Consider the following 23,071-nt stretch of genomic DNA (forward strand, 5'->3'; position numbering starts at 1 on the left):
TTGAGCCCCCAGCTGGAATAGGACTGTTTTGTGACCAGCACCCTGTGAAAAGATCCTAGTAACCCTTAATATAAACTAAAAGCTGCACACCCAAGCAGAACAGAAGAAGTTGAGGCACCAGGTGAAGCACTGGCTGTGAGCCAGGTGCTCAGGCAGGGCTGAAAGGGAGAGCTCAGAGAAGTCCCTGAATGCCCTGGGTCAGAGAGCACCAAAATCCTCTCTGGACTGGGCAGGTGCTGGCCCAAATCATGGCACAGTGGTCACATTCCAGCTGTGGCCACTCTCCAGATGTTGCCAGGGAATTGATAAACACCTCATTGTAGGGAGGAGCTGGGATCCTGTGGCTGCAGGAGAGGTGAGCCCACCAGCAGTGCCAGTGTCCCAGGGACCCTGCAAGGTGTTTATTCCTTTTATTTTAGGAATGAACCTCATCACCTGACCCAAATATCTCCAGGAAGCAAAAATCTCCATGTGATTTTCCAGGCAACTCTTGCTACATCTCATTTTGAGTCAGATCAAGCTGCATCTTAAATTTGTTTTCCCCACATATTTTTTTCTTAAACTCCACCCCTGATTTATGCTCTTTTATTCTGTTACCACCACTAGCTGTCAGCTGCAGTGGCTCCTCTTCCTCCCTGTGAATAATTTCCCATCACACACACATTTGCACACTTTCTGCAGCTCCTTCACTTTTTCCTCCATCCATCTCAAATCTCCCATCACAACTTGACAAGGTGACAACATCCACTAGTAACCAGAGTTTGAAGAAAAAGTCCTTAGAAAACTGAATTTTTTTCACTGCTGAAACACACAGCCTTTGTAAAGACAGTGTAAAAAGCAAAGATCACTGTTAGGAAGGAATTTACAGTACCTTTTTCTGCACAATGCCGTATTTCAGCTGTGGGATATTGTTAAATGTAAAACTCTGGATTTTCCATTCTTCACTGAAGCAACAAAGACTAGAGCCAAACAGAAGATTTTTTAATTCCTATAAAAGAAAGCAAAAAAAAAAAAAATCTCATTTTAGAAAACAAATCAAAAACACAGTAATTTGTGGACAAGAAAAAAGGAGTGTGGAAGGGCAATGACTAACTCTGTAAACCACCCTCTTCTGTTTTATCCATACTGTAAATAGCAACACCCCAATGAAAAGGAGCAATATTTTCCTTTTCCTGCCATATTCCTTCCACTCATAATGCTGGGAGCAGCTCAGCACTGGAAAATATTTATGTCTCATGTCTGGGGCACAGTTTCCCATGCAAGCATCCCAGAACATTGCCTGAAATTTAACAGCTGGAAGAGCAACCAGTGGTGACAGGAGGGAGAAAAGGACCTTGTATGTTAATTAAATGTTTGATTTCTGTATTTCAGGTGGAACAAATCCAGACTTTGCCCCTGAACAACTGTACAACATGACCATCCAGCAATAGCCACACTGAATACATTGTATTAATGCTAAATTCAGGAAATAAAAAAAGATTACTCAGGGCTGGTAGAGTTACTCCAAGCTCTTTGATCTAGGAATTAAATTGGAAGACACCCTTGTTATTTGGTCTGGGTTTTTTTCTCTTCTGTCAAAATGGGAAGGAAAAGTTAATCATTAAACTTTAAATAATTTAAACAATTGCATTGATTTAAGAAAAATTTAAATAAATAATAAAATAATTAAAATAATTAAAGGTAATTTAATCTCTGGTCAAAATAAGGGAAATAAGCAAGGCAGAAACAGTGACAGGGGAATAAGAAACCACTGTCAGTAGAAAGGACTGCAGAATAAGCACATGAACAACTGACTAGAGGCATTAAGGAAATAATACAAATTAATTAATTAATTTTTTTATCTGTGCTTCAAGTGGGCTGATACATGAGGGTATTTTTCTGAACTCAGACATCCCTAAATTATTTTGTCACCTGGACAAGGACTATACTCAGGAATAGAGCACATGTTCAAAAATAAGCACAGAGCAACCCACTGCAGCTCCAGCAAAGGAAACTCAAATAACAACCTCATAAATCTATTTATATTTACCATCATTTATCTTACTTTTGCAAGAGAAATATCAATTGCCTTTGATACTATTTGAAGCATATAGAGTGTTGAAAGATCTGGAGTCTTATTGACTTCTCCAGTTGTCTCTTCATCCTCAACATCAACTGAAAGAAAAAAAAAAATCAAGTGTTGGTTGGAAAGAATTGTTTTCCCCAGCACACTCAGTGCTAGGGGTTCATCAACATGAAAATTAACATTTATTGTCTTTATAAAAAGGAAAATAGAGTTTTAGCCAGAAAGGGCAGATAAAAATACATCAGCCAGATTTTGTTTGATTATTTCCTAATGACCTGTCTTACCTAAAAGTTTATAGCAAATGCAATTGCTCTAAATCAACTACAAGTCACAAAAGAAGCCACTCCCACTTATTTATTTGGCCACAGCTGCTCTGAACAATACAAAAAATGGCAAAGCCAAAGTGAAACTTGACATGACTTACCCAATTCTAGGACTTCTTTCATCTGGTCTTCTTTATAGCCAATGGATGTTGGAGACTTCCTACATGAAAATGAACCAAGAAATGAAAGACAAAATGTTCATTTTAAATGAGAAGTGCTTGAATAAATGGGAAGAAATAGGGAGCATTCCTACACAAGGATGTAACTTTTACATGTGTGTAAGTGTATAAACATATGTATATATAAAATATATATATATGGTCTAAGAAATAAATGGCTTTAGAGAAAAGCCTTTTCCAGTGGAAGAAAGCTGCATTTCAGAAGTTCATCAGGAAAAGCAGCCAGCACAGAGCAATACTCTGTTTGATTTGGGATTTCAGTCCTGTTCCAGCATCAAACTCATTTCATTTGTGTGATATGACAGATCAGATCATAAAATAAAATTTAAATCCCTGACAGGGGTCAGGGTAAGATTCAAATTAATCATTAAACTGCTTGAAATATCCAAATCATTAAAATGGGAATAGGTCTTAGACTGGTCCCTTTACCAGGGTGTTATTTTAATCCATTAAGAGGGATCAACTGTTCAACTCCTCTTGTGATTTAATTGTGCATTACACAATTAAAAGGTTAGAATTCATATGAATAACTGCTGAAAGGAATAAGCATTTAAATTTGGCTCTGAAGACAGAGCTGAAATAAAATTTTTATAGATTTTTGGCAACTAGATGTGTTTTATTCTTCCTGTTGAAATCACACCAGCACGAATTCAGAAATAAGGAAAAGTTTTGAGTAAATATTTCTAAAAACACTAAAAATGGACTTTCTTTTTTTTTTTTTTTTTTCTTTTTTCCCCCCAAAAAGAAGCAATACTGTATCACTGGCTTTTGCTTTGGCAAAAAGGTATTGCACTGACAATCCTTTCAAAAATAGTATGGAATAGTTTCCTCAGCAACATTCTTTGTGTGTAATAATGGCATTACAGCAACAAATGCTGTCATGTCTCATACTTTCCATGAGTTTAATTTCCTTTTCAGAATATGAAATAATAACCCCAGAACACAGACATATCACACTCAGGATTTGCCCAGTTTAAAGGCTTTTTGGCAGCTTTCTCACAGATATTATTTGGTACTGTAAGAACAGAAATATTTCACTTTTCAGCTATAAATAAAGGAAAGGATGGAGGCAATGACATGTGGGTGGCCCCAATTCAGGCCAGACAGAATGGAAATGAATCACCCACATTCTAGGAACTCCAGGTAAAAATAAATGGGAGGCCCAGCAGGTCAATAAAAATAAGAGTACTGAGAGCAAATGTGTGTAGTGGCATAAGCAGCACTGAGCTGGTTATTATTGTATTTTTATGTGATACAGAATTTAATAGAGTTGGTTGTGGTATATTTTACAATACAGTCAGATCTCCCCTTGATGTTTCCTAACATGAATTCCAGCTGAGATTCCCTTAGTAGAAAGCAGCTACTACATTCCTCTCTCCTGGTCAAGGAAAGGGTCTTAATAAATTCACCAATAAAACAATTTTCAGCCAAGTCATGTCACTCAGGCATCACCAAAAGCCACATTTCTGTTTTGTCTGAGAGGGCACACTCTTCTTTTCTAGTGTTCTCTCTTCTTTTCTTGTGTTTCTTCAATAATTAACACCTTCCAAGGCCAGGCTTGGAGCAAGCTGGTCTAGTGGGAGGTGTCCCTGACCATGGCAGGATGGTTTTTAAGGGCCTTTCCAACAAAACCATTTTGTGATTCTGTGTGTAATTCTGTGATTGTGATTCTGTGATTCTGTGATTCTCTGACTCTGACACAAAGCAGCAGTTTCCATTTATAAATGAAAATCCAGCCACTCATGGTACAATTCACATATAGCTCATCTGGCAGCAGATTTTGTAGTTTTAATTCTCTCTGGAAAGCTTAAAAGATGTTGGTTCTACATCCATTCCAGGAAGAACCAAACCTGGGATGCAATGTGCTCTGAATTCTCAGTGCTGAGAATTCCCATCAAGCTGAGGAAAGCACTGACACCCAAGATTAATGTTGGGTGTTTTCTGCTTAAGTGGGGGATTTTTGCAGGTGGAGGTTCCCCTCCTTGAGGGGAACTTGTGTTTCTCAAAACAGCCAGGACATTTATTGCAATTTCCATTTCAGAAGAGGGCTGCTGTTCCAGGAAAATTTATTGTAGGTGTAAAACCATTGGGTTGGAACACTTAGGGAAGGGGGAAATCATCCATCACAGCAGGAAAATGGGACAGGAAGAAAATACATTTCATTCTAAACATACTATACAGTACTTTCTCTAAATATTTGAACATTCCTCTCTGGCCTCCAAGCACTGTAGGAAAATGGATTTACAGAGAAGAGCAGGGAGCTTCTTGGTACAATAATGGATGTGCATTCCACCATTTCCTATTTACACCAACACTCACAAGAGGTTAAATAAGCAAAGGGGCTTAAAAATTAAACATCAGTGGCTTTAAGGTGACTGTGGTGGTAAAACCCATTTTCACTGCCAGATTGCAACAGCTTTTCTACTGGATGTAGAATAGGCAGACATACCTAATATTCTGGGAATAGTGAGTAAAATCTGCAGAGTAAATAATTTAAAAATAACCTTTATTGCTGTTTGAAAAAGGGTTAAAAAGGCCATTCTATGTAGTGCAGCTTGTCACTGCTTTGGGGCACAATTAGAAAACCAGAATTTTTAAAAGCAATTGTAAAGATGCAAAGGACATGATCACAATCAATACTAGGCAATATTTTTCTGTGGGAAAAAAAAAGTCTTGTCATGAGGATTTAATATAAATTCTATCCTGTTGGCAAGTCTGGTTGACAGAGGTAACAGAGGCTCATACACTTAATCTCCCCAAATTTCCTTTTTAGTGAGGACCTGCATCTGATTTGATTTGAACATCTGCAATATGAAAAATTATCTGGTGAACAGTTGACAGATTTGTGAACACTGACAGATCTAAAACAGGTAGATGAGAAACTTGGCACCGAAATGGTCATTTCTAATAGAAGTGGTCACTTCTGACAGAAATAGATTTCCTCACACATGACTCTGCATTTCTCCTGCCAAATTTTACTAATTTAACTGAATTTTACTAATTTAACTGAATTTTACAAGGTGAAATCTTTGTTGAGAAGGTTTTTATACAAAACAAGAATTACTATAATCACAGGTTGAGCTACAAGATGGTTTGAAGTGCCTGATAAGTTGGGCTCACCTAAACACAAAGCTCATCCACAGGCTGTGAATGAATATTTATCTCCAGCTACAAAATCACAATTATAATAAAAATGGAACTTCTTTGTTCCTACTGTTCTCCACCAGATTTTGGAGTGTGACATCCTCCCAACTGGAATTTCCAAGGAGCTCAGAACCACTTGTGTGAACTCACCATTAAGTTCAGCAGCTCTAAACTGCTGCCAGCAAAATAAACAAGATCAGACTTTTTTTTTTTAAGGAGATAAAATTTCCTATAATAAAAATGTTCAGCACCCATAAGACACTACATAAAGCACAGAAAAGGGTTCCTAGATCTTGGCAGTCAATTAATTCATACCAGTGGAGATAAATCCAACCCTCTGCTTTGTTTACCATCCACTCTGTACCCACTCTGTCTGGTTTGGGCCTTCAATTCTTAGATAATTTAATTTTTAAGGATATTTGTTGTCTTCTATTTCCTGAGGTCAGAAACCTCAGACTTTTAACCAAATCACTGTAACCTGACAGGTATCAGAAATACAAATTATCTTCCTGAAAACCAATATCAACTGGTAAATTGGGAGACAAAAGCTTACACTGAGGATGGGGTATTCTCTTATTGTAAAAGAAGGTGAACTCAAAAAACAGGTTACTGCTGAGCCCACAGAGATTCAACCTCCTGGTAAAGTAATCCTAGGGGTAAATAGGGGTAAAAGAAATTCCTTGTGCTACCTGCATAAAACTGATTTTTTTTTTTTTTTAAGGAGCAAGTAATTCCACAGAGTCATGGAACAGCTGGAGTTGGAAAACACCTCAATGATCCTCTAATGGAAATTCTCAACTGACTGACTGCACTTCAGGCAACAGGCTGGACCTCTCCAGATTTACCTCCTTTCCAAAAATAAAGAAATCATGCAGCAGCCATTTGTCACTTCCAGTAATTGCAAAGTGCCTCTTCCTATGGAGTGCTGGAAAAATACTAAAAGGGCAAATGGCAGCCCCACAGATGTTACACCACGGGCTCTGCTGCCATAAATCCATTGGCACCACAAGAAAGTCACAATAGTTTATAACTTTTATTTTGGGCCCTTTTTTCCGCTCCAAGCATTCTGTTGTCAAAGGTGTTATGCAACTCCAGGCACTTGGAGGTTTTCACTCCTGATCTGGCAGCCACAGCCTCTCTTTTCATCCATGGGAGAGTCAGGTCCATATTCCCCAGGGTGAGCTGGATTTGTTGGACAGACATTCCTGTGCTGCCAGCTGGGTGAGTCAAACCCAGATTTACTCCCTGGAGTAAGGGAGCACAGGAGGAACCAGCAGGGATTGGATCCTCTCTCCAGAAGGTGTGGCTGCTGTGTTCTCCCCTTGTTTCCTGCCCCTAAAACCACCCCAGAGTCTGGGGGAAGCTGGAGATGATGCAGAATGTGACAGAAGGACAAGGCAGAAGGAAATGTGCCAACATCATTTATTCCAGGGCTGCTCCAGCTCTGTTCTCATCATGTTTCCTGCCCCCAAACCACTCCAAAGTGCTGGAGATTGCAGGAGAAACAGAACTTCTGGACAGCAAATCAATATTATTATGTAGAAGCTAATTTATTGTTTACTTTTTAATTTTAATTATACATTCTATGCATTTATTGATTGGTGCCTTTATGTTGTCTATGTGTTTTTAGCTTTTTAGGTATGATGATTGGTGGTTGTCTGGAACTTTACTGCTTACTTTTATCTTGGGTTTTTTAATTTTGGTATTTTAGTTTTTAGCTCTTTCTTTCCTGATTTAGTACAATTTAAGTTTCAGTGGCTTTGAAGGGTCTTAACAAGTTGTGGAAAAACACTTATTTATAAAAATCTATATTTAGCTGGTTTTCTCCATATTTTAATGTCTAGTTGTTTTTTCTGTGTATTTTGCTGTTTCTTTACATACTTGGCTGTTTTTCTGTATGTTTTTTAGTTTAGACCAATATTTTTAACAAGTGCACAAAATGAGCCATTTTTATGTGTTTTTCTGCAACTTGTTGAGACCCTTCAAGGCCACTGAAACATAAATTGTGCTAATCAGGAGAGAGGGAGCTGAAAAACAGAATACTGAGATTAAAAGACCCAAAATAAAAGTAGGCAGTAAAGTTCTAAACAGCCACCAATCATTGTACCTGAAAGGTTCATACATGGAGTGTGAACAGCATAAAAACAACAATCAAAAAATGTGTAATTGCATAGACAGAAGTCTTAAAATATATAAGAGAGCTAAATATATTATATATAACTATTAAAATATTTATAATAATTATAATATTAATAGTATGATATATATATATTTCCAGGCTTTCTGGCTGGTTGGAAACAGGATCAGCTCCAAAATGATCTGGTCACTTCTCATTCCACAGAACTGGCTCAACACCTCCCAGGATCAAAACTTTACTATTCACTGAATTGCCAAGTATTATTTTAGATAGAGCCAGCCCATCCCACACACTGATTTTGTGTATAACACTGAAATATTGCAGCTCACCAGGTAAATACAGAATATTCCTAGAACACTAGAAGTCTCAGAATTCCTAGAAAAATTCCTATTTTTGCACCAAAATGCACAGTAGGAAAGACAAGAAAGTAAGAAAGCCAAGAAAAATGCTGGGTAAATAATGTACATGACATAACTTTGCTGCAACTGTTTTTTTCTTTTCAGCTGGAAATTTGATTTTATTTTTTAAAAAAACAGCATTAAACTGGAACATTCATTAATATTCCTTATGAAATGAGACATTCATATATTAACCTTCAACAGGAATCAATTATCAGGGCAGTCCAGAAACCTCCTGGGCTGCTTGTGCTCTGCTTTGTTGCTTACACTGACTGAAGGAACACCAAATCCTGCTCAGAAACTCAGACCAAAGTTTTCTACCAATCTCCTAACACAGATCAGCCCAGATTGTGGCTGGGGATGATGCAGGATAAAAAGACAGGAGAGGATCTTTACAGTTTTAGACCCTCAACCATCTAAAATTGTCAGGTGTTAGCTCAGTCCTCACATGGAAAATAAGCTTTTTTAAATTCCTGTTAATAACACAGAGAATGAATATCAATCCTTTAAGGACATAACACTTTCAAAATAATATTTTGATAGAGTTATGGTCCTTATAATATTCATACAATAATATTTTGAAAGTGTCAGATATCTAAAAGAATAAAAAACCAAAACAACTAAACAACCCTGAATATATTTTTAAAGGATTCAAGGGATTTCTTCAACAATCTGTATTTTTTTCCTCTAGGGATTTCTTATTTCTATAAATAAGATTTTTTTTGAGCATATGAAAGAGAAAAAGCAGAATTTTTCACTAAGACAATGGGTTCACCTGTACTGTGATTTTATAATGCTGAGGACCAGGTCTGTTATCTGAGAGTCACAGTATTAGAGACATCCATGAACACATGGAGAAAACATAAAACAAACCAGTAAAAGCTAACAGAAAAACAACAGCAAAAGTTCAGAGCAGGAAAGATAAAAATATTTAGCAGACAGCACAAGGTTCAGACAAAAAATGCCTACAGGAACATTAAAAATATTTAGAGAATTTAGCAGAGGTGAATATGTAGCAAGGAACAGAAATACCAGTCAAAAAATCAACTTCAGCTACGGATAACAGGACAAAAAATAACAAATGGAGGGTGAATACAATAAAAAATTTTCTTTATAATTAGAACTGCTAGAAAGTGGAATGTATTATCAGAGGAGAGGTGTCACTTGAGTCTGGAGCAGACAAAATCTGGAAAAAGTATTACAGCAGCAAACATAAATATATACAGCAGTGATTAATCTGCCATAGAAAGAAATGACCCTAAAAGTTCTTTTCCACCCATAATTTCTACAATTCTATGAAAATGAGTCATGTTCCACTTGGTGTCTATGGCAATGCCCTAACCCAACCCCATCCTAGGGCTGCTAGAAGAGGCTTCTCACCAAAACCATTTTGGGGGATTTTGGGAGCACTGAGCAGTGCCCAGCTCTGCTGAGCTCACTGAAATGCAAGGGAGAGCTCAGCTTTGGGCTGGGAAAACCTGAATCCAATTGCTGCAAAGGTGGCAACTGCACCACTTAATCAGTGGCTTGTCTTAATTTTTCTTTTGTTTCACTCAGAGGATTAAAAACACGAAGGAGATTAATTTTTTCATGTTTGGGCTTGTTTATTAAATTTTATCTAAAGTACAGAGAGTTCTGCAGCACTTCCAGCTACAAGTGAGCAAACTGGAGATGGATCCAGCTAGTTACAAGGTCTTTTAAAGCTAAACAGTCCAATTAACACCTATATTATTTTTACTTTTGACCCAATAATCTGCTGTAACCCTCAGTGCAGCACTAACTGTCCAACCAGAAACTACTCCTGAAATCATAAAGAAGAAGGAAGAAGACAGAAAAGAGACAACACCCCAAATTCTCCACCTTGCCCCATACCTATTACTACACTGTAAAAACCTCAAATTTAAAATCTTTCACCTTGTGAAATCACACACTTCTATTCCAACTACACACCAGTGACTTTAACTCCATCACTCAAATTTGGAAGCCTTCTCCAATTCTGACTTTCTCAAGTCAAAAGCAGTGTTCTCCTGGGGGTCAGTGCCAGAAAGCACAAAAAGCTCAAAACTCCCAGATATTTTTCCCAAATTCCCAGAGCCACAAAGCAGCCCCTGGTGGCTGGCCCAGCCCTGGGCAGGGGCAGGAGAGCACTGCTGGCCAGGCACAGGCTGGGTAATCCAGGGGATTGTTCACAATGCAAGGATGAGTGCAGGATCAATTATCCTCCCTCCCCTGGAAGTGCACACACCTGGACAATGGGATTCACTGCTGCATCCCTCTGCTCACTAATGGCAGCAGGAAATTAATATTCTGGTGTCACAATACTCCCAATCCTTTGTGCCTTTCTGATTCTGAGCCATTTATTCCCTTGGTCCAGTTTTACCCATTTTTTTCCCTGATTTCAGTGCTCTGATTCTAATTTTATGCTGTGTGTCTTGGAATTGGGGCAGGGAAGTTCATTGGCTTTGTATGTGACAACCAGATTTTCAAGCATCACATGTTTTTCTTCACCAGAACACCAAATCTGCCCATCTAACTCAGCAAAAGGTGGTTCCACCCCACTGCAGAACTGCCAGCTTGGATTTACTCACCCAAAAATTATTTACTCAGCTGACAACTGGAAGGTTTCCACAGCACCACCACACTTTGCACTGACAGATTTAATGGAAAATCAGGAAAACACTTCAGGGTCTGCAGGAGCAGCAACTGCAGCACATCTCTGTAGTCAAGACCAAAGAACTGTTTCTCAACTGTTCTCAAGTGGGTTTTTCTTGCCTTTCCCCAATTTTGTTTGCTCAAGCTGTGAAATGGGGAAATCTTGACCTTCTAACCCATGTAACCTTCTCAAAAAAGTGATTATTCATCGTGGCTTCTTTCCAGAAAAGCAATAGAAAAGTCTTTAATGCAAGGACAGTCATCAACTTCAACTCCCATTAATTTTTTTACAATTTCTAAAGATCATGAATTCCATTCCACTCACTCTTTATTCTGTGTGCTCAGGTAAATATTCCCCTCCACTAGGGGATTCATCACCAAGGAGAATCACAGGATGATTTAGAGGTTACCTGATTTACCTGGCCCAATCCTACCTCAAGGTATTAAAGGAAGTAGAGAACCTTTCAAGGCTCTACCCAGGATAAAAGACTCAGGAAAGTCTTTATTAATTTTCTCTCTGTGACCTGAGTATGGTTCCTCAACATCATCTCTCCCAAGTTCCTATAAATCTTAAGAAATTACAGATACAGAAATTTTTAGGAGGAATCTTGGATCAGGCACTTAGGTTTTTATTCCCTTCAAAATCTCCTAAAGAAAAAAAAAAGTAGTGAATAATCCATATTTTACTTTACTTATAAATGAGAGGAACAAGGACTCAACAAAAAAAGGGGAATACTCCTCTGAAGATGAACAATAAACAGCATTAAAATGACCTGAAAGGGGTTTAAAACTCTCCACTGAAGTGAGCACTGAGACATAAATGCCATTTTTAGTTTGCTAAATTAAATAAAATTGCTGTGAAGGAACGTGGAGGAATCACTGACATATTTCTGTATAAATGTGTGTGCACTGTTTGTACAACATCCCCATGTCCCAGCATTTAAATCTTGGCTCAAGTAAGATGGAGACTCCCTTTTTCCAAGGAATCACAAGGGGCCATGGATACAAATTACTCCTGGGGAAATTCCAACTGGGCACAAGAGGAAAATTTTCAAGAGAACAATCAGCCATTGGAACCATCCCCCAGGGAAAAGTGTTGAATTATAATTTTAAAAAATCTAGCCACAGTTTTAGTGTCTAAATAAAATTAAAAAGTGTTGAATTCCCAAACCCTGGGCACTTTTAAGATTTGGCTGGACAGGATGCAGGGTCACCTTGTCCAGACTGTGTTTCTGCCAAGGGAGGTTGGGCCAGGTGATCCTTGAGCTCCCTTCCAACCTGCTGTTGTGGGATTTTGTGAATTGAGGAATTAAACTGGCTGCTGTCAGCTTATAGCTGAGGAGAAATGAAGATTTGCTGCCACCTATATATTGCTTTTCTCATGGATTAATTAACAAAAATTCAAAAAGAAATCCCACCTGTAGAAATTCTACAGCATGTTGTATTTTTTTTTATAAAAAATAAAAATAACTTCATGACTTGGCAAAACACATAATCGTGACAATAAAGAACCATCATTCACCCTTGTAATTTCTTTCATTAAAAGGTGTGAATCAAAATGCTGTGCATCTGCATTTCCCTAGGATATTTTGATGGCTTGGTATTCTTTTAAAGCTTGGCAGTAGTTTTATTTCCAATTTTTTCTGTGTTTGCACAGGATGCATTCAGCTTGCATGCTCTAACAGCACTTTTGGAGGGGAGAAAAAGGAATCAAAAAGTAAAGTAAATGGAAGGAAAAATAAGATTTTTCTTTAGTTTTTCTATGTGAAACAAAAGCAGGATTGCAGATGCTGTGAGTGAACCAGCTGTGGTTGATCCTATAGAGGTTTCCAGCTGCTCATCTAAATAGGATTGACACTGTGGTGTTGATTTGCCCCTGCACTGCTCCCCAGCAGCCTCAGCAGCCCTGCTGGGTCTGGGGGTGCCTGCAGGAGCCCAGAGCTCAGGTCCCAGGGCTCTGCAGGCTCCAGCCCCTCTGCCTAGCAGGAATGACCCTGAGCTCCTGTGCACACAGGCTCTGCTTAGGAAAGGGCTCCCTCTCCTGCTCCTGCTCCACCAAACCAGCTCTGAATTGTTCCCAAGCTCCTCCTTTTCAGCTCTGCTGCCAAATCAGAGAGAACCCCAGAATCACAGAGTTGTTTAGGCTGGAAGAGATCTCTCAGATCATCCAGTCCAAGCATCACCCCAGCACTGCCATGCTCACACCAAGCCCTGTCCCCAAGTGCCACATCCACACATTTGAACACTGCCAGGGCTGCTGCCTCCAGCACTGCTCCAGCACCTGACCATCACTTCAGTGAAGAAATCTTCCCAAATATCCAAACTGAACCTCCCCTGACACATCTTGAGCCCATTTCTCCTGCTGTCCCTGTCCCCCTGGCAGAGCCTGATGCCCCAGGTGTCCCCTCCTGTCAGGGAGCTGTGCAGAGCCACAGGATCCCCCTGATCCCCCTTTTCTCCAGGATGAGCCCCTGAAACTCTTCTCTACCTCAATTAATTCTGAGTGTGAGGTAAAAATCATCCTGAGAGTGGAAAGGATGAAGTGATGGGGCAGCACTACTTTATAGGCTCAGCCAAGCTGTATGAAACCAGAGTTTTAAAACTTTAGACTGTGGTACTTTGGCATATTACACATTAATCTTTTACAAAATCAATGAGCCAAGGCACTGTGGAATGTTGGCAGCTCTTCTCAGTTAATTTTTGGTTCCAGATAGGAAGCAAGTGCCACTCCTGGCCCATCTGCAGCTCCAGCACATCCCCAGTTTGATAATTCCCACAACCCCTAACTTAGAAATGTGGAGAAACCTAATGTGTAATTGCTTCCCTCTCAAAAGGGTCTCCACATATGGCATCTCAATAAGAAATTAAACTGAGAAACAAAGTAACAATAATAATTTTAAGAAATCTGGCCACAGTTTTAGTGTCTAAATATTTTGTTTTAAAAAAGCCACACCTCCCACTCTTAAATTTTACCCAGAAAAAAACAAAACAAAACAAAACAAAACATCAATTAAGAACATAAGAGAGAGAAAAGCCAAAAATATATATTTGAAGCTCTCAGAGGAAGACACTTCTAAAACTTTCATATCGTGAAATAGTGCAGAACAACAATAAAAAACTCTGTTTTAGCATAATATTCCCAGAAATACTCTCACCTGTGGCCTGACAACCGAGTCTCAGTCTTCCTGAGGGATCTTTCCTTCTTTTCTCTCCCAGCCCCTGAATGCCTGTGAGGAGCACTCACTTTAAGGCTTTTTTCACTGCTGTCTGCACCAGAGCCTGGAAGAGATTTCCTTTCTTCTGTCTTGACCCTCTCTCTCTCAGACACCAGCTTGGAGAAAAACTCATCTGGATCTTTGGGGCTGCTCCTTGGTTTTTCAGAACTGGAGTGTGAGCTGAGCAGAGTCTTTGATGGAAATTCCACGTTGCATTTTGCTGGAGATGCTTTGCCCTCCTGCAAATCAGAGCTGGGGACACTCAGGTCTTGCTCTTCATGCTCTTCACCCCTGGGCTGGGCTGGGCTGCTGATGCTGCTGGATCTTTTGGAGAGCCTCCTTTTTTGGGGATCCTGGAAATAAGTGCCATGAAAGCCACAGATTAACATTTTTCCCATCCTTAAATAAATATAGAAAGCAGAGGAAAGCTTTCTTTCACTGATTTCTCAGCTAATTTATTCATTTATTTTTAGGAATCAGCTTATAGAGTAAATCAGATTTAAAAAAAAAAATCAGCAATAAAATAAGACAAACACTTTCACTTAAAATGTGAGCAGTATTAAAGATGTTACCTACCATTAAAACATGTTTTCCATGGTTTTACCAAGAACAACAAATCACCTCCTAAAAGCTTAATTTTAGGATTGTATCCAGCTCAGGAAATCAAGACATATAAGGTATTTTACTGGTATCTACCACTACAGGTATATAGCCTTTACTTCTAAATCTAATCTAAAGATATTTATAAAAATCCAAGTAAATCATTGAATTTCCATATGCTCTTCAGTACTACCTAAATGTCATAGTTATTTTATTTTCTCATTATCACAAGCTTAATTTTACACTGGAAAAGTTCCCTGTCATTATATAACAGAAGCATAAAGGAAAAAAATAGGCAAGAAAATTTTAACTCTGCTTTGAAAGCACTTCTTGATTAAATATGGTGTGTTTTGATCAATTCAGAAGCATATTTCAAACTAAAAGCAATTTTCAGTTCCAAACTGCCACTGATTAAATGTGGGCACTGGAAAAAGCAGAGTAAAACAGATACTGTGAAGGTAACAAAGCAATTTGCATAGGAAAATGGAAAATCAAACTGTCAAGAAGTTTCAAAAATGGTCAAGATTTCTAAAGGAACTCAGTGACCTGAGATCACAGACATGCAGGGGGTAGTTGTAACCTGCAGTGCTTATATCTGAAATTCTGAATGAAGCAGAACCATTTCCCTAACTCACCACTCCTTTTCAGCCTGCAGATTTAAAGGATCAACATGCAGAAGCCATTTGAGCATTGCTTGCAAGTGATTTTTATCCCAGCAGGCTGGATATTAAATCCCTGGGTAAATATTCTGTTGGGAATCACCTCTGGTGAGCTGGCCACTGGTCCAGCCATCATCCCTCTGGCAATGAGACCAGCCCTGGGCTTTGACTTCTCCTTCCCTGTGGATTTCAGCTCCTCAGAAATCAGAGCTGCTCTTAAATCCTCTCGACTGTCTCTTAATTTCTTGTCCCAAGCACAGGGTGAGTCACTGCTATGGGTTGTCCCTGTGTGGCATTTTTCACTTCTGTGCTGGTGTTTTCTGGGTGGAGGGATTTTATCCAGTGGATTCTCAACATCAGATCTAGAGGGAAGAAATAGGAAAAGCTTGAAACAGCAAAGTAATGCACAAGTAAATTAATAAAACCAGCTAATTAAAGCAGTGCTGTCAAATTAACTTACATTTTATCTCAATGATAATCAAATGCAGTCACTTTTCACCTGAACATCTGGATGTAGGACTTCAGGACATTATTTCAGTATCATTATTATGTGTCCCAGTTGGTCACAATATGGGTAAAACAATTCCATGCTTACTTACTTTGATGTAAAAAGGGTTCAAACTGCAAGAGGGGAAATTTACATTAAGTATTAAAAAGAATTTCTCTCCTGTGAAGGGGGGGAGATGCTGGCACAGAGAAGCTGTGGATGCTCCTGGATCCCTGGCAGTGCCCAAGGCCAGGCTGGGCAGCAGCCTGGGACAGTGGAAGGTGTCCCTGCCCATGTCAGGGGTTAGAGTGAGAATATCTTTTGTTTCCCTTCCAGCCCAATCCATTCTGTGATTGTATGATTGCATGTCATAATAAAAAATACAATTTATATGTTATATCAGACAGGTTCTAAGCTACAACCAGCAGTTCCTGTTTCTTCTGCATCTGTTAGAAAATTTGTCATCATTTTTGCTCACACCCTCTGTTCCCCTGTAACTTAGACTGACTCTATTGAGCCCTCTCACTCTTTGTTCAGCTGTAGAACACTTATTTTAGTCCAAAAACAAAAGCACTTTTGTGACAGAAATTACTTTTGAGAATAGTTCCCAGTTCTGTGTCCATGTATAAATTTATGCACTGTGTAACTCAAAAATACTCACCTTCCTTAACACAAGGAAACAAGTCTCTGAGATTGTTTCCCTCCATCCTAACTCACTGTAAAACAACTCCATAAGTTGAAACATCCTCTACAAAACTGTTCTGTTGTATTTTGCCCTTTTCTGACCCAGAGAAGGGGCAACTGAGAGGAGCTTTAAAAAACTTTTATTCCATTTTCAGTCTCATATGAAGGTTGAGACAATACAGATGTTATCATTCACATCATCACAATCAGAAGCCAACTATTTCCCAATTACAATACAATATAAGTGTTTCTTGCCCATCAGCTTTCGTCACATCATGCTTAAAGCCAATCATCTAAAATCACTCCTCGTGGGTTCCACTACAATGACTGATGGGTGTCAGCTTGGATTCTGACTCTGCCAGTGTTTTTGGGATTGTTCTTTGCAATACTGTACTTCTGTTTTAATTTTCTTAGTAAAGAACTGTTATTCCCAATTCCCATATCTTTAGCTAAGAGCCTCTTAATTTCAAAATTATAATAATAATTTGGAGGGAGGCTGTTTACATTCTCCATTTCAAAGAGAAGCTGCTGCCTTTATTGGCAGACACCTGTCCTTCAAACCAGGACACAGACACACACATTAACCTCCAAAAGCAAAGTCAAAAGGAAAGCAGACTCCTTAACAGGGAACCAGAGCAGAGTCCTGTCTGATTAAACTCTTTCCCCCTGAAAGCATTAAGGTTAAAATTTACACAGGTAGTTGAAATTAAAGCTGATTTCAGGCACTGGCTGACCTTGGCAATCCTTCTTTTTCCCTTGCCCAAAGGGGATGGCAGTGGTGAGGATGACCCTCAGGGCAGGGATAGATGGAATATTGGGAAGAAATCCTTCCCTATGAGGATGGTGAGCCCCTGACTGACACAGGCTGTCCAGAGCAGCTGTGGCTGTCCCTGGATCCCTGGAAGTGTCCCTGGATGGGGCTTGGAGCAACCTGAGATAGAGAAAGGGGATGGAATGAGATGATCTTTATGGTGCCTTCCAACATTAACACTGCTGGGCACTGCTGTGCCCTCCCAGAGCAGTGCTGGGAGATCCAAGAAAGATAAAGGGATTTAAAAAAAAAGAAAAGAGGAAGAAAAAAGAAAACAGGAGAAAAAAAAAAAGCCTTTGTACTGCCTCCTTTTCAAGTGTTGCTTCTGAGCTCAACTTAAAACATCTTGGCTTTCCTCCCCTGTAAGAAATGACTTCATGGGGCTTTTTCCATGCACTGATGCTCAGACTTGGCTGCTCTGAGAATGTTGCTCTTAGGATGAAGAACAAAAGCTGATTAATTCCCTGAGGGGGGAGGCTGGAAAGCTGAATTACACTTCTGTGCCCATTTTAAAAGCTATCTATGGAAGTACAGGGCTCTTAATCCTCTTTGAGGTACCAGTAAATGAAAAACTTGGTTACACTCTATTTTCAGGTATTCTGCAAGATCTCAACCTACGCTATTTGTAGCAACATTGAATTTAAGACAGCCAAACTTGCTTTTGCCTATGCAAGGCATGAATACACCCTTAGTTTGAGCACAGGTGGTTTGTTTCACCTCCAAACCTGTTTCAATTTGATTACTTCCATTGTAAAAGGCATGAAATCTCCTATTTCAATGTGCTTCAGTGACTGAAAGATGCAGTTGAGGTTATCAGCCTTCAAAATTGGCAGGAACATAAAAGATTATTTTGAAGGGTTGCTTGCACAGAAGATATTAATAATCTGGAAAATTAAGCTTTGTGTTATGAGGATAACTAATAAAAAAAATTCAAGCTCAAGATACAAATGATAAAACCTTCAACATTCTTTCCCTTCATTAAGAAAAAACTTGTGAATACACAGGGCAAGGAGAAATAAATCAGGCTGTACCTGGAGGCCTGAGTTTTGCTTTCATCCAGAGCACTGGCATTGTCATGATCCTCATCCTGCAGGTCAGGGTGGGATGCTGAGCTCTTACTCTGAGGAGCTGAGAGAGCAGAGCTGGAACCAGAGCTCCTGGAAGTCCCACGGTGCTCCAGGAAGTAATTAGTGATAATTTCCAGCAGGGTTTTCAGTGGGTTCTCCTTTGCCTGGCCAAAAAGAGAAATAGAGTTCTTGGTGACTGTTGAAAGGTTGTGTTAGTCTGGATGCAGGGCATTATTTTACACTGTACAGCAACTGAATATTTTAATTGCTTTTTAGAGCTGTCTGTGGGTGAATCCCAGGAATGACTGTACCAACAATCCAGAAACTGAAATGTGGCAGCTAGAGAATGTCAAGAGCTCAAAGGTGCTGCTGTGTTAAGGGAAGGAAGCATGACACAAAAAAGCAACAGTGATTTCTGACTCTCATTTTAGCTAAATATTCCAAAGTGTGGAAATTGTGCTAGAATGCACCTTTTCTACACTGAGAGAGGGTTTTTTGAAGTGGTCTTTATAGATTTATATGAAGATACCAAAAGCACTGTGGTGCCTCAAATTATGAGTGAACTTTTTTGTAACAGTGGTGGTTTTTTCACCACTTAATGTTTTTTCTGGGGTCTCTTCTGTCTTCACTTAGAGCCAGGTTTAAAAAATACACATAGAAACTGGATTTTCTCGTGTTTGGGCTTGGTTGTTTATTAAATCTTATAATAAATACAGGAAGTTCAGCAACACTTCTAGCCACCAGCTAGAAGTGAGAAAAATGGAGATGAATCCAGCTGCTACAAGGGCTTTTAAAGCTAAACAGCCCAACAGAGAATTAACACCGATTTTATTTACACTTCTGACTCAAGAACCAAATTCCAATGACCATCAGTGCAGCACTAACTGTCCAACCAGAAACTCCTGCCTGAAATCATGAAGAAGAAGGAAGATGAGCACTGAAACAGACACCACCCAAAACCCTCCCACATCTTGTCCCACACCTATTACTGTATTATAAAAACCTCAAATCAAAACCCTTCACCATGTGAACTCATATACTTCTATTTAACAACACACCACTGATTTTAACTCCATCACTCAAATTTAGAAGCCTTCTCCAAAGCTTTATGTCACAGCAGTATTCTCCTGGAGGGTCAGTTCCAGAAAGCACAGAAAGCTCAAACCCCCGAGTTTCTGGGATCCAACTTTTTACGTTGCATTTCCAAGGCTAATAAACACCAGAAGTGCAATTTCCATCTGCTGAGCTGTATATGAAGCAGCAAATGGCAAGGACACCCCAGAGTGTGCCCTGCCTCACCTTGTTCTGCCTGTACAGGGAGTGCAGGTGCAGCACATTCCTCAGCTCGTTCCTGTTGTTGATGCTGAGAGCAGAGCGGGGAAGCTCCCGGTCCATGGTGCTGATGGTTTTCTTCAAACCCTGAGAAGGAAAAGTGTCAGACCCCAAAGGTTTTATGTGGGACTGGGGAGTTTCTGGATGGTCACAGGACAGACTCAGGAGCTTATTATTTTCTGTTCTTTAGGGTTGTATTTTATTATAGGGTGTGGGTATAAGAGAGAGCTTAGAGAGAGGTTAGAGATCAGAGGTAAGAAGAGTGAAAAGGAGGAGAGGAGGAGCAGGGAGAGAAGAGAGGAAGAAGAAGAAGAGGCAGAAGCAGAGAGAAGAGAGGAGAAGCAGCAGAGGCAGAAGAAGCAGAAGAGAGAGAGCTTCTCCATTTGCAGTACAATAAGTATTATTCCATAATGAATATTCTAAATTCCAATAACCAATCTAATACAATATACTAATTTCCTAATATTTGCATGCAACCTATAGGAACAACTAAATTACCATGTTTTATGGCTTTACCCTTATCTTAAAATCTTTCCTGCCAGGCTTAAGACAAGATATCTGCTGCTTCTTTGGCATGTGTAGTATTTAGTTTTATCTAAACAAAAGAAGAGGCCTCAAACCTTAGCCTAACTATTTTCAGCATCTATGTCAAATACTGCTAACATCTCTATTTCATCTGTTGTTTCAGAACTGCTTGCTAAGCATTCATAAGTCTTTGCTATTCCTTCACCAACAGTTTTACTCTAGATTTTGTTGGGTGTGACAAGGAAGTTGTGGATGGCAGCAGTTTGTAAGCAGAACCTGTGCTGTAATGGTGCAGTCTTGAATTACAGCAGCTCGTGGGTGTGAAAATAATCAAGAGGGAGAATTGCTGAATACAGAAAAACAAAAAACCTCCATGCAGCTGACTTCAGATGCTAAACAGCTTCCTAAAACTGATAGTCTGTATGGCCTGAGATGAAGTTATTCCAGGCAGCCTCAGGTTGGAAATTAGTCAGATGTCCACAGCATCAGCTGCTTTGGGGTCCTCAAACTTCAGCTCTCAGTCTGTGGCCAGCACCCATGGGCACCTGAGAGACAAAATCTCTCCCTTTCTGGGGGGAGAGACTGATTTATTGTGAGCTGGATCCCAAACTAATTTAAATGGTACAACACAAGGCTGCTATTTTGAGAGAGAAAGCCCTGATTCTTTCTGTGCATAGTTATTGTCACAACAAAGAATTTTCTTTTCCTGAGTGTCTGGCTCAGATTTATAAAATTAAGGGCAAGTTGTGGTAAATAAAGAATCATTATCTCTGCAGGCTCTGATGTCTATGAAAGATCTGGGGGAAGCAGAAGCATAAAGAAATATCAACGCCCTTTGTTTCGAAAATGGGAATTTGGAGATGGGATGCAAAACATGAGACAGGTTTGTGTAACATTTAATGAGACAGTGGCTGTTTCATTTCTGATGCAAAACAATTCATTCCTGACATGAGGGGTGAGATATCAGCAATATTTCCTAAAGATTGAACAATAAAATACATAATAAATACAAAGTACTAGGTGCTGCTGCATGGAAATGTAAAGGTATTTTCCAGTCTGCTCAATCTCACACCCTTCATCCCTTTGTAGGCTAAAATTTGCTTTATAGTATTAAATTTGTGACAGGTATAATGGCCTCTTTCCTCCCTTTATCTCAATTCTTTTTTTCCCCCACAGCCAAAAAAGGATTTTCTGCTGAGTTTTTACTGAAAACTGAAGGGGGGTGGGAGAGAAGAGAAAGAGGGGAAATGCATTTTAGCACTTTCTCTAAAGCTGTTACCTTTTGTCTTAATTAAAAAAAAAAAACCCCACCAAAATTAAGCTTTATATGCCTCTTGCAAACAGAAGATCAACAGCAAAATAGCAATTAATGAAGAAAAAAAATTAAAATAAAAAAACCAACAAGGAAAACCGAACTGAAAGTGCATTTCCGGACTGAATTCCCAGTCTCGCAGGCGTGGGTGGGTAAGGAGCAGCAGGAAGCAGCTGCAGGGCCGGCTGTAAAAGGGCACTGTGGGAGATGTAGTGCTGTGCTCAGCCCAGAGCCCCCAGCCCACCTCCAGCTGATTTCGGGCTGGAGGAACCCCCCAGCATCCCCCAGTGCCCTTCCCTTTATCCCCCCAGCATCCCCCAGTGCCCCCAGTGCTCTTGCCTTTATCCCCCCAGCATCCCCCAGTGCCCTTCCCATTATCCCCCCAGCATCCCCCAGTGCCCCCAGTGCCCTTCCCATTATCCCCCCAGCATCCCCAAATGCCCCCAGTGCTCTTCCCTTTATCCCCAGCATCCCCCAGTGCCCTTCCCTTTATCCCCAGCATCCCCCAGTGCCCCCAGTGCTCTTCCCTTTATCCCCAGCATCCCCCAGTGCCCCAAATGCCCCTAGTGCTCTTCCCTTTTATCCCCCCAGCATCCCCCAGTGCTCTTCCCTTTTATCCCCCCCAGCATCCCCCAATGCCTCCAGTGCTCCTCCCTTTTTCCCCAGCATCTCACAGTGCCCCAAATGCACCCAGTGCCCTTCCCTTTTATCCCCCCAGCATCCCCAGTGCACCCAGTGTCCTTTCCTTTATCCCCAGCATCTCCCAGTGCTCCCAGCCCTTCGCTTTTATCCCCCCAGCATCCCCCAGTGCCCTTCCCTTTTAACCTCCCCAGCCCTTCCTTTTTAACCCCTAGCATCCTCCAATGCACCCAGCGCCCTTTCCTTTCTCCCAGTTCCATTCCCCAGTGCCCCCAGTGCCCCCAGTGCCCTCCCCTTTATCCCCAGTGCCCCCAGTGCTTTCCCCTTTCTCCCAGTTCCATCCCCAGTGCCCCCAGTGCTTTCCCCTTTCTCCCAGTTCCATCCCCGCCGGCGCTCAGCCGGGATGGATCCACACCGAGTTTACCTTTCTACTGAGAAATTCCCTGACCAGGGAAGCGGCCACCTCCTGCACGAGGCCGTGCTCCATGTTTCACCCCGCGGGGTTCGGGGTTCGGGTTCGGGTTCGGGTTCGGGTTCGGGTTCGGGTTCGGGGTGCTCAGTGCCCGGCGGCCCCGCGGCATCGCCGCTGCCGCAGCGGGACCGGCCCCGCGGGGGATGCGGGACCGGGACACGGACACGGACACGGACAGGGATACGGACACGGACACGGACACGGACACGGACAGGGATACGGACAGGGACAGCTCCGCCCCCTGGGAGGGACCGAGGGAGGAAGCCGGAAAGAGTTTGGGAAGCGAACGGGAAAAAAAAACAACAAAAAACCCAAAAAAACCTACATATATGTGTATATATATATATATATATATATATATATATATATA

General features: G+C 40.6%; 1 protein-coding gene across 2 annotated transcripts in view; it reads right to left on the reverse strand.

The window, feature by feature from the left end:
* Positions 1–22,814, reverse strand: part of MINDY4 (MINDY lysine 48 deubiquitinase 4) — a 71,437-nt gene extending 48,623 nt beyond the window's left edge. For both annotated transcript variants that reach the window (XM_079300498.1, XM_079300497.1), the window contains exons 1-8: positions 22,654–22,814; positions 19,721–19,840; positions 18,386–18,585; positions 15,476–15,734; positions 14,054–14,466; positions 2,490–2,548; positions 2,045–2,154; positions 872–988 (exon numbers count right to left, since the gene is read on the reverse strand). In XM_079300498.1, coding sequence (XP_079156624.1) covers positions 872–988; positions 2,045–2,154; positions 2,490–2,548; positions 14,054–14,466; positions 15,476–15,734; positions 18,386–18,585; positions 19,721–19,840; positions 22,654–22,716 — 1,341 coding nt within the window. In that variant the 5' untranslated portion in view covers positions 22,717–22,814. The remainder of the gene's footprint in view (positions 1–871; positions 989–2,044; positions 2,155–2,489; positions 2,549–14,053; positions 14,467–15,475; positions 15,735–18,385; positions 18,586–19,720; positions 19,841–22,653) is intronic.
* Between the last annotated feature and the right edge of the window lie 257 nt (positions 22,815–23,071).

This window comes from Erithacus rubecula, assembly GCF_903797595.1.
Source record: "Erithacus rubecula genome assembly, chromosome: 3".
Lineage (NCBI taxonomy): Eukaryota > Metazoa > Chordata > Aves > Passeriformes > Muscicapidae > Erithacus > Erithacus rubecula.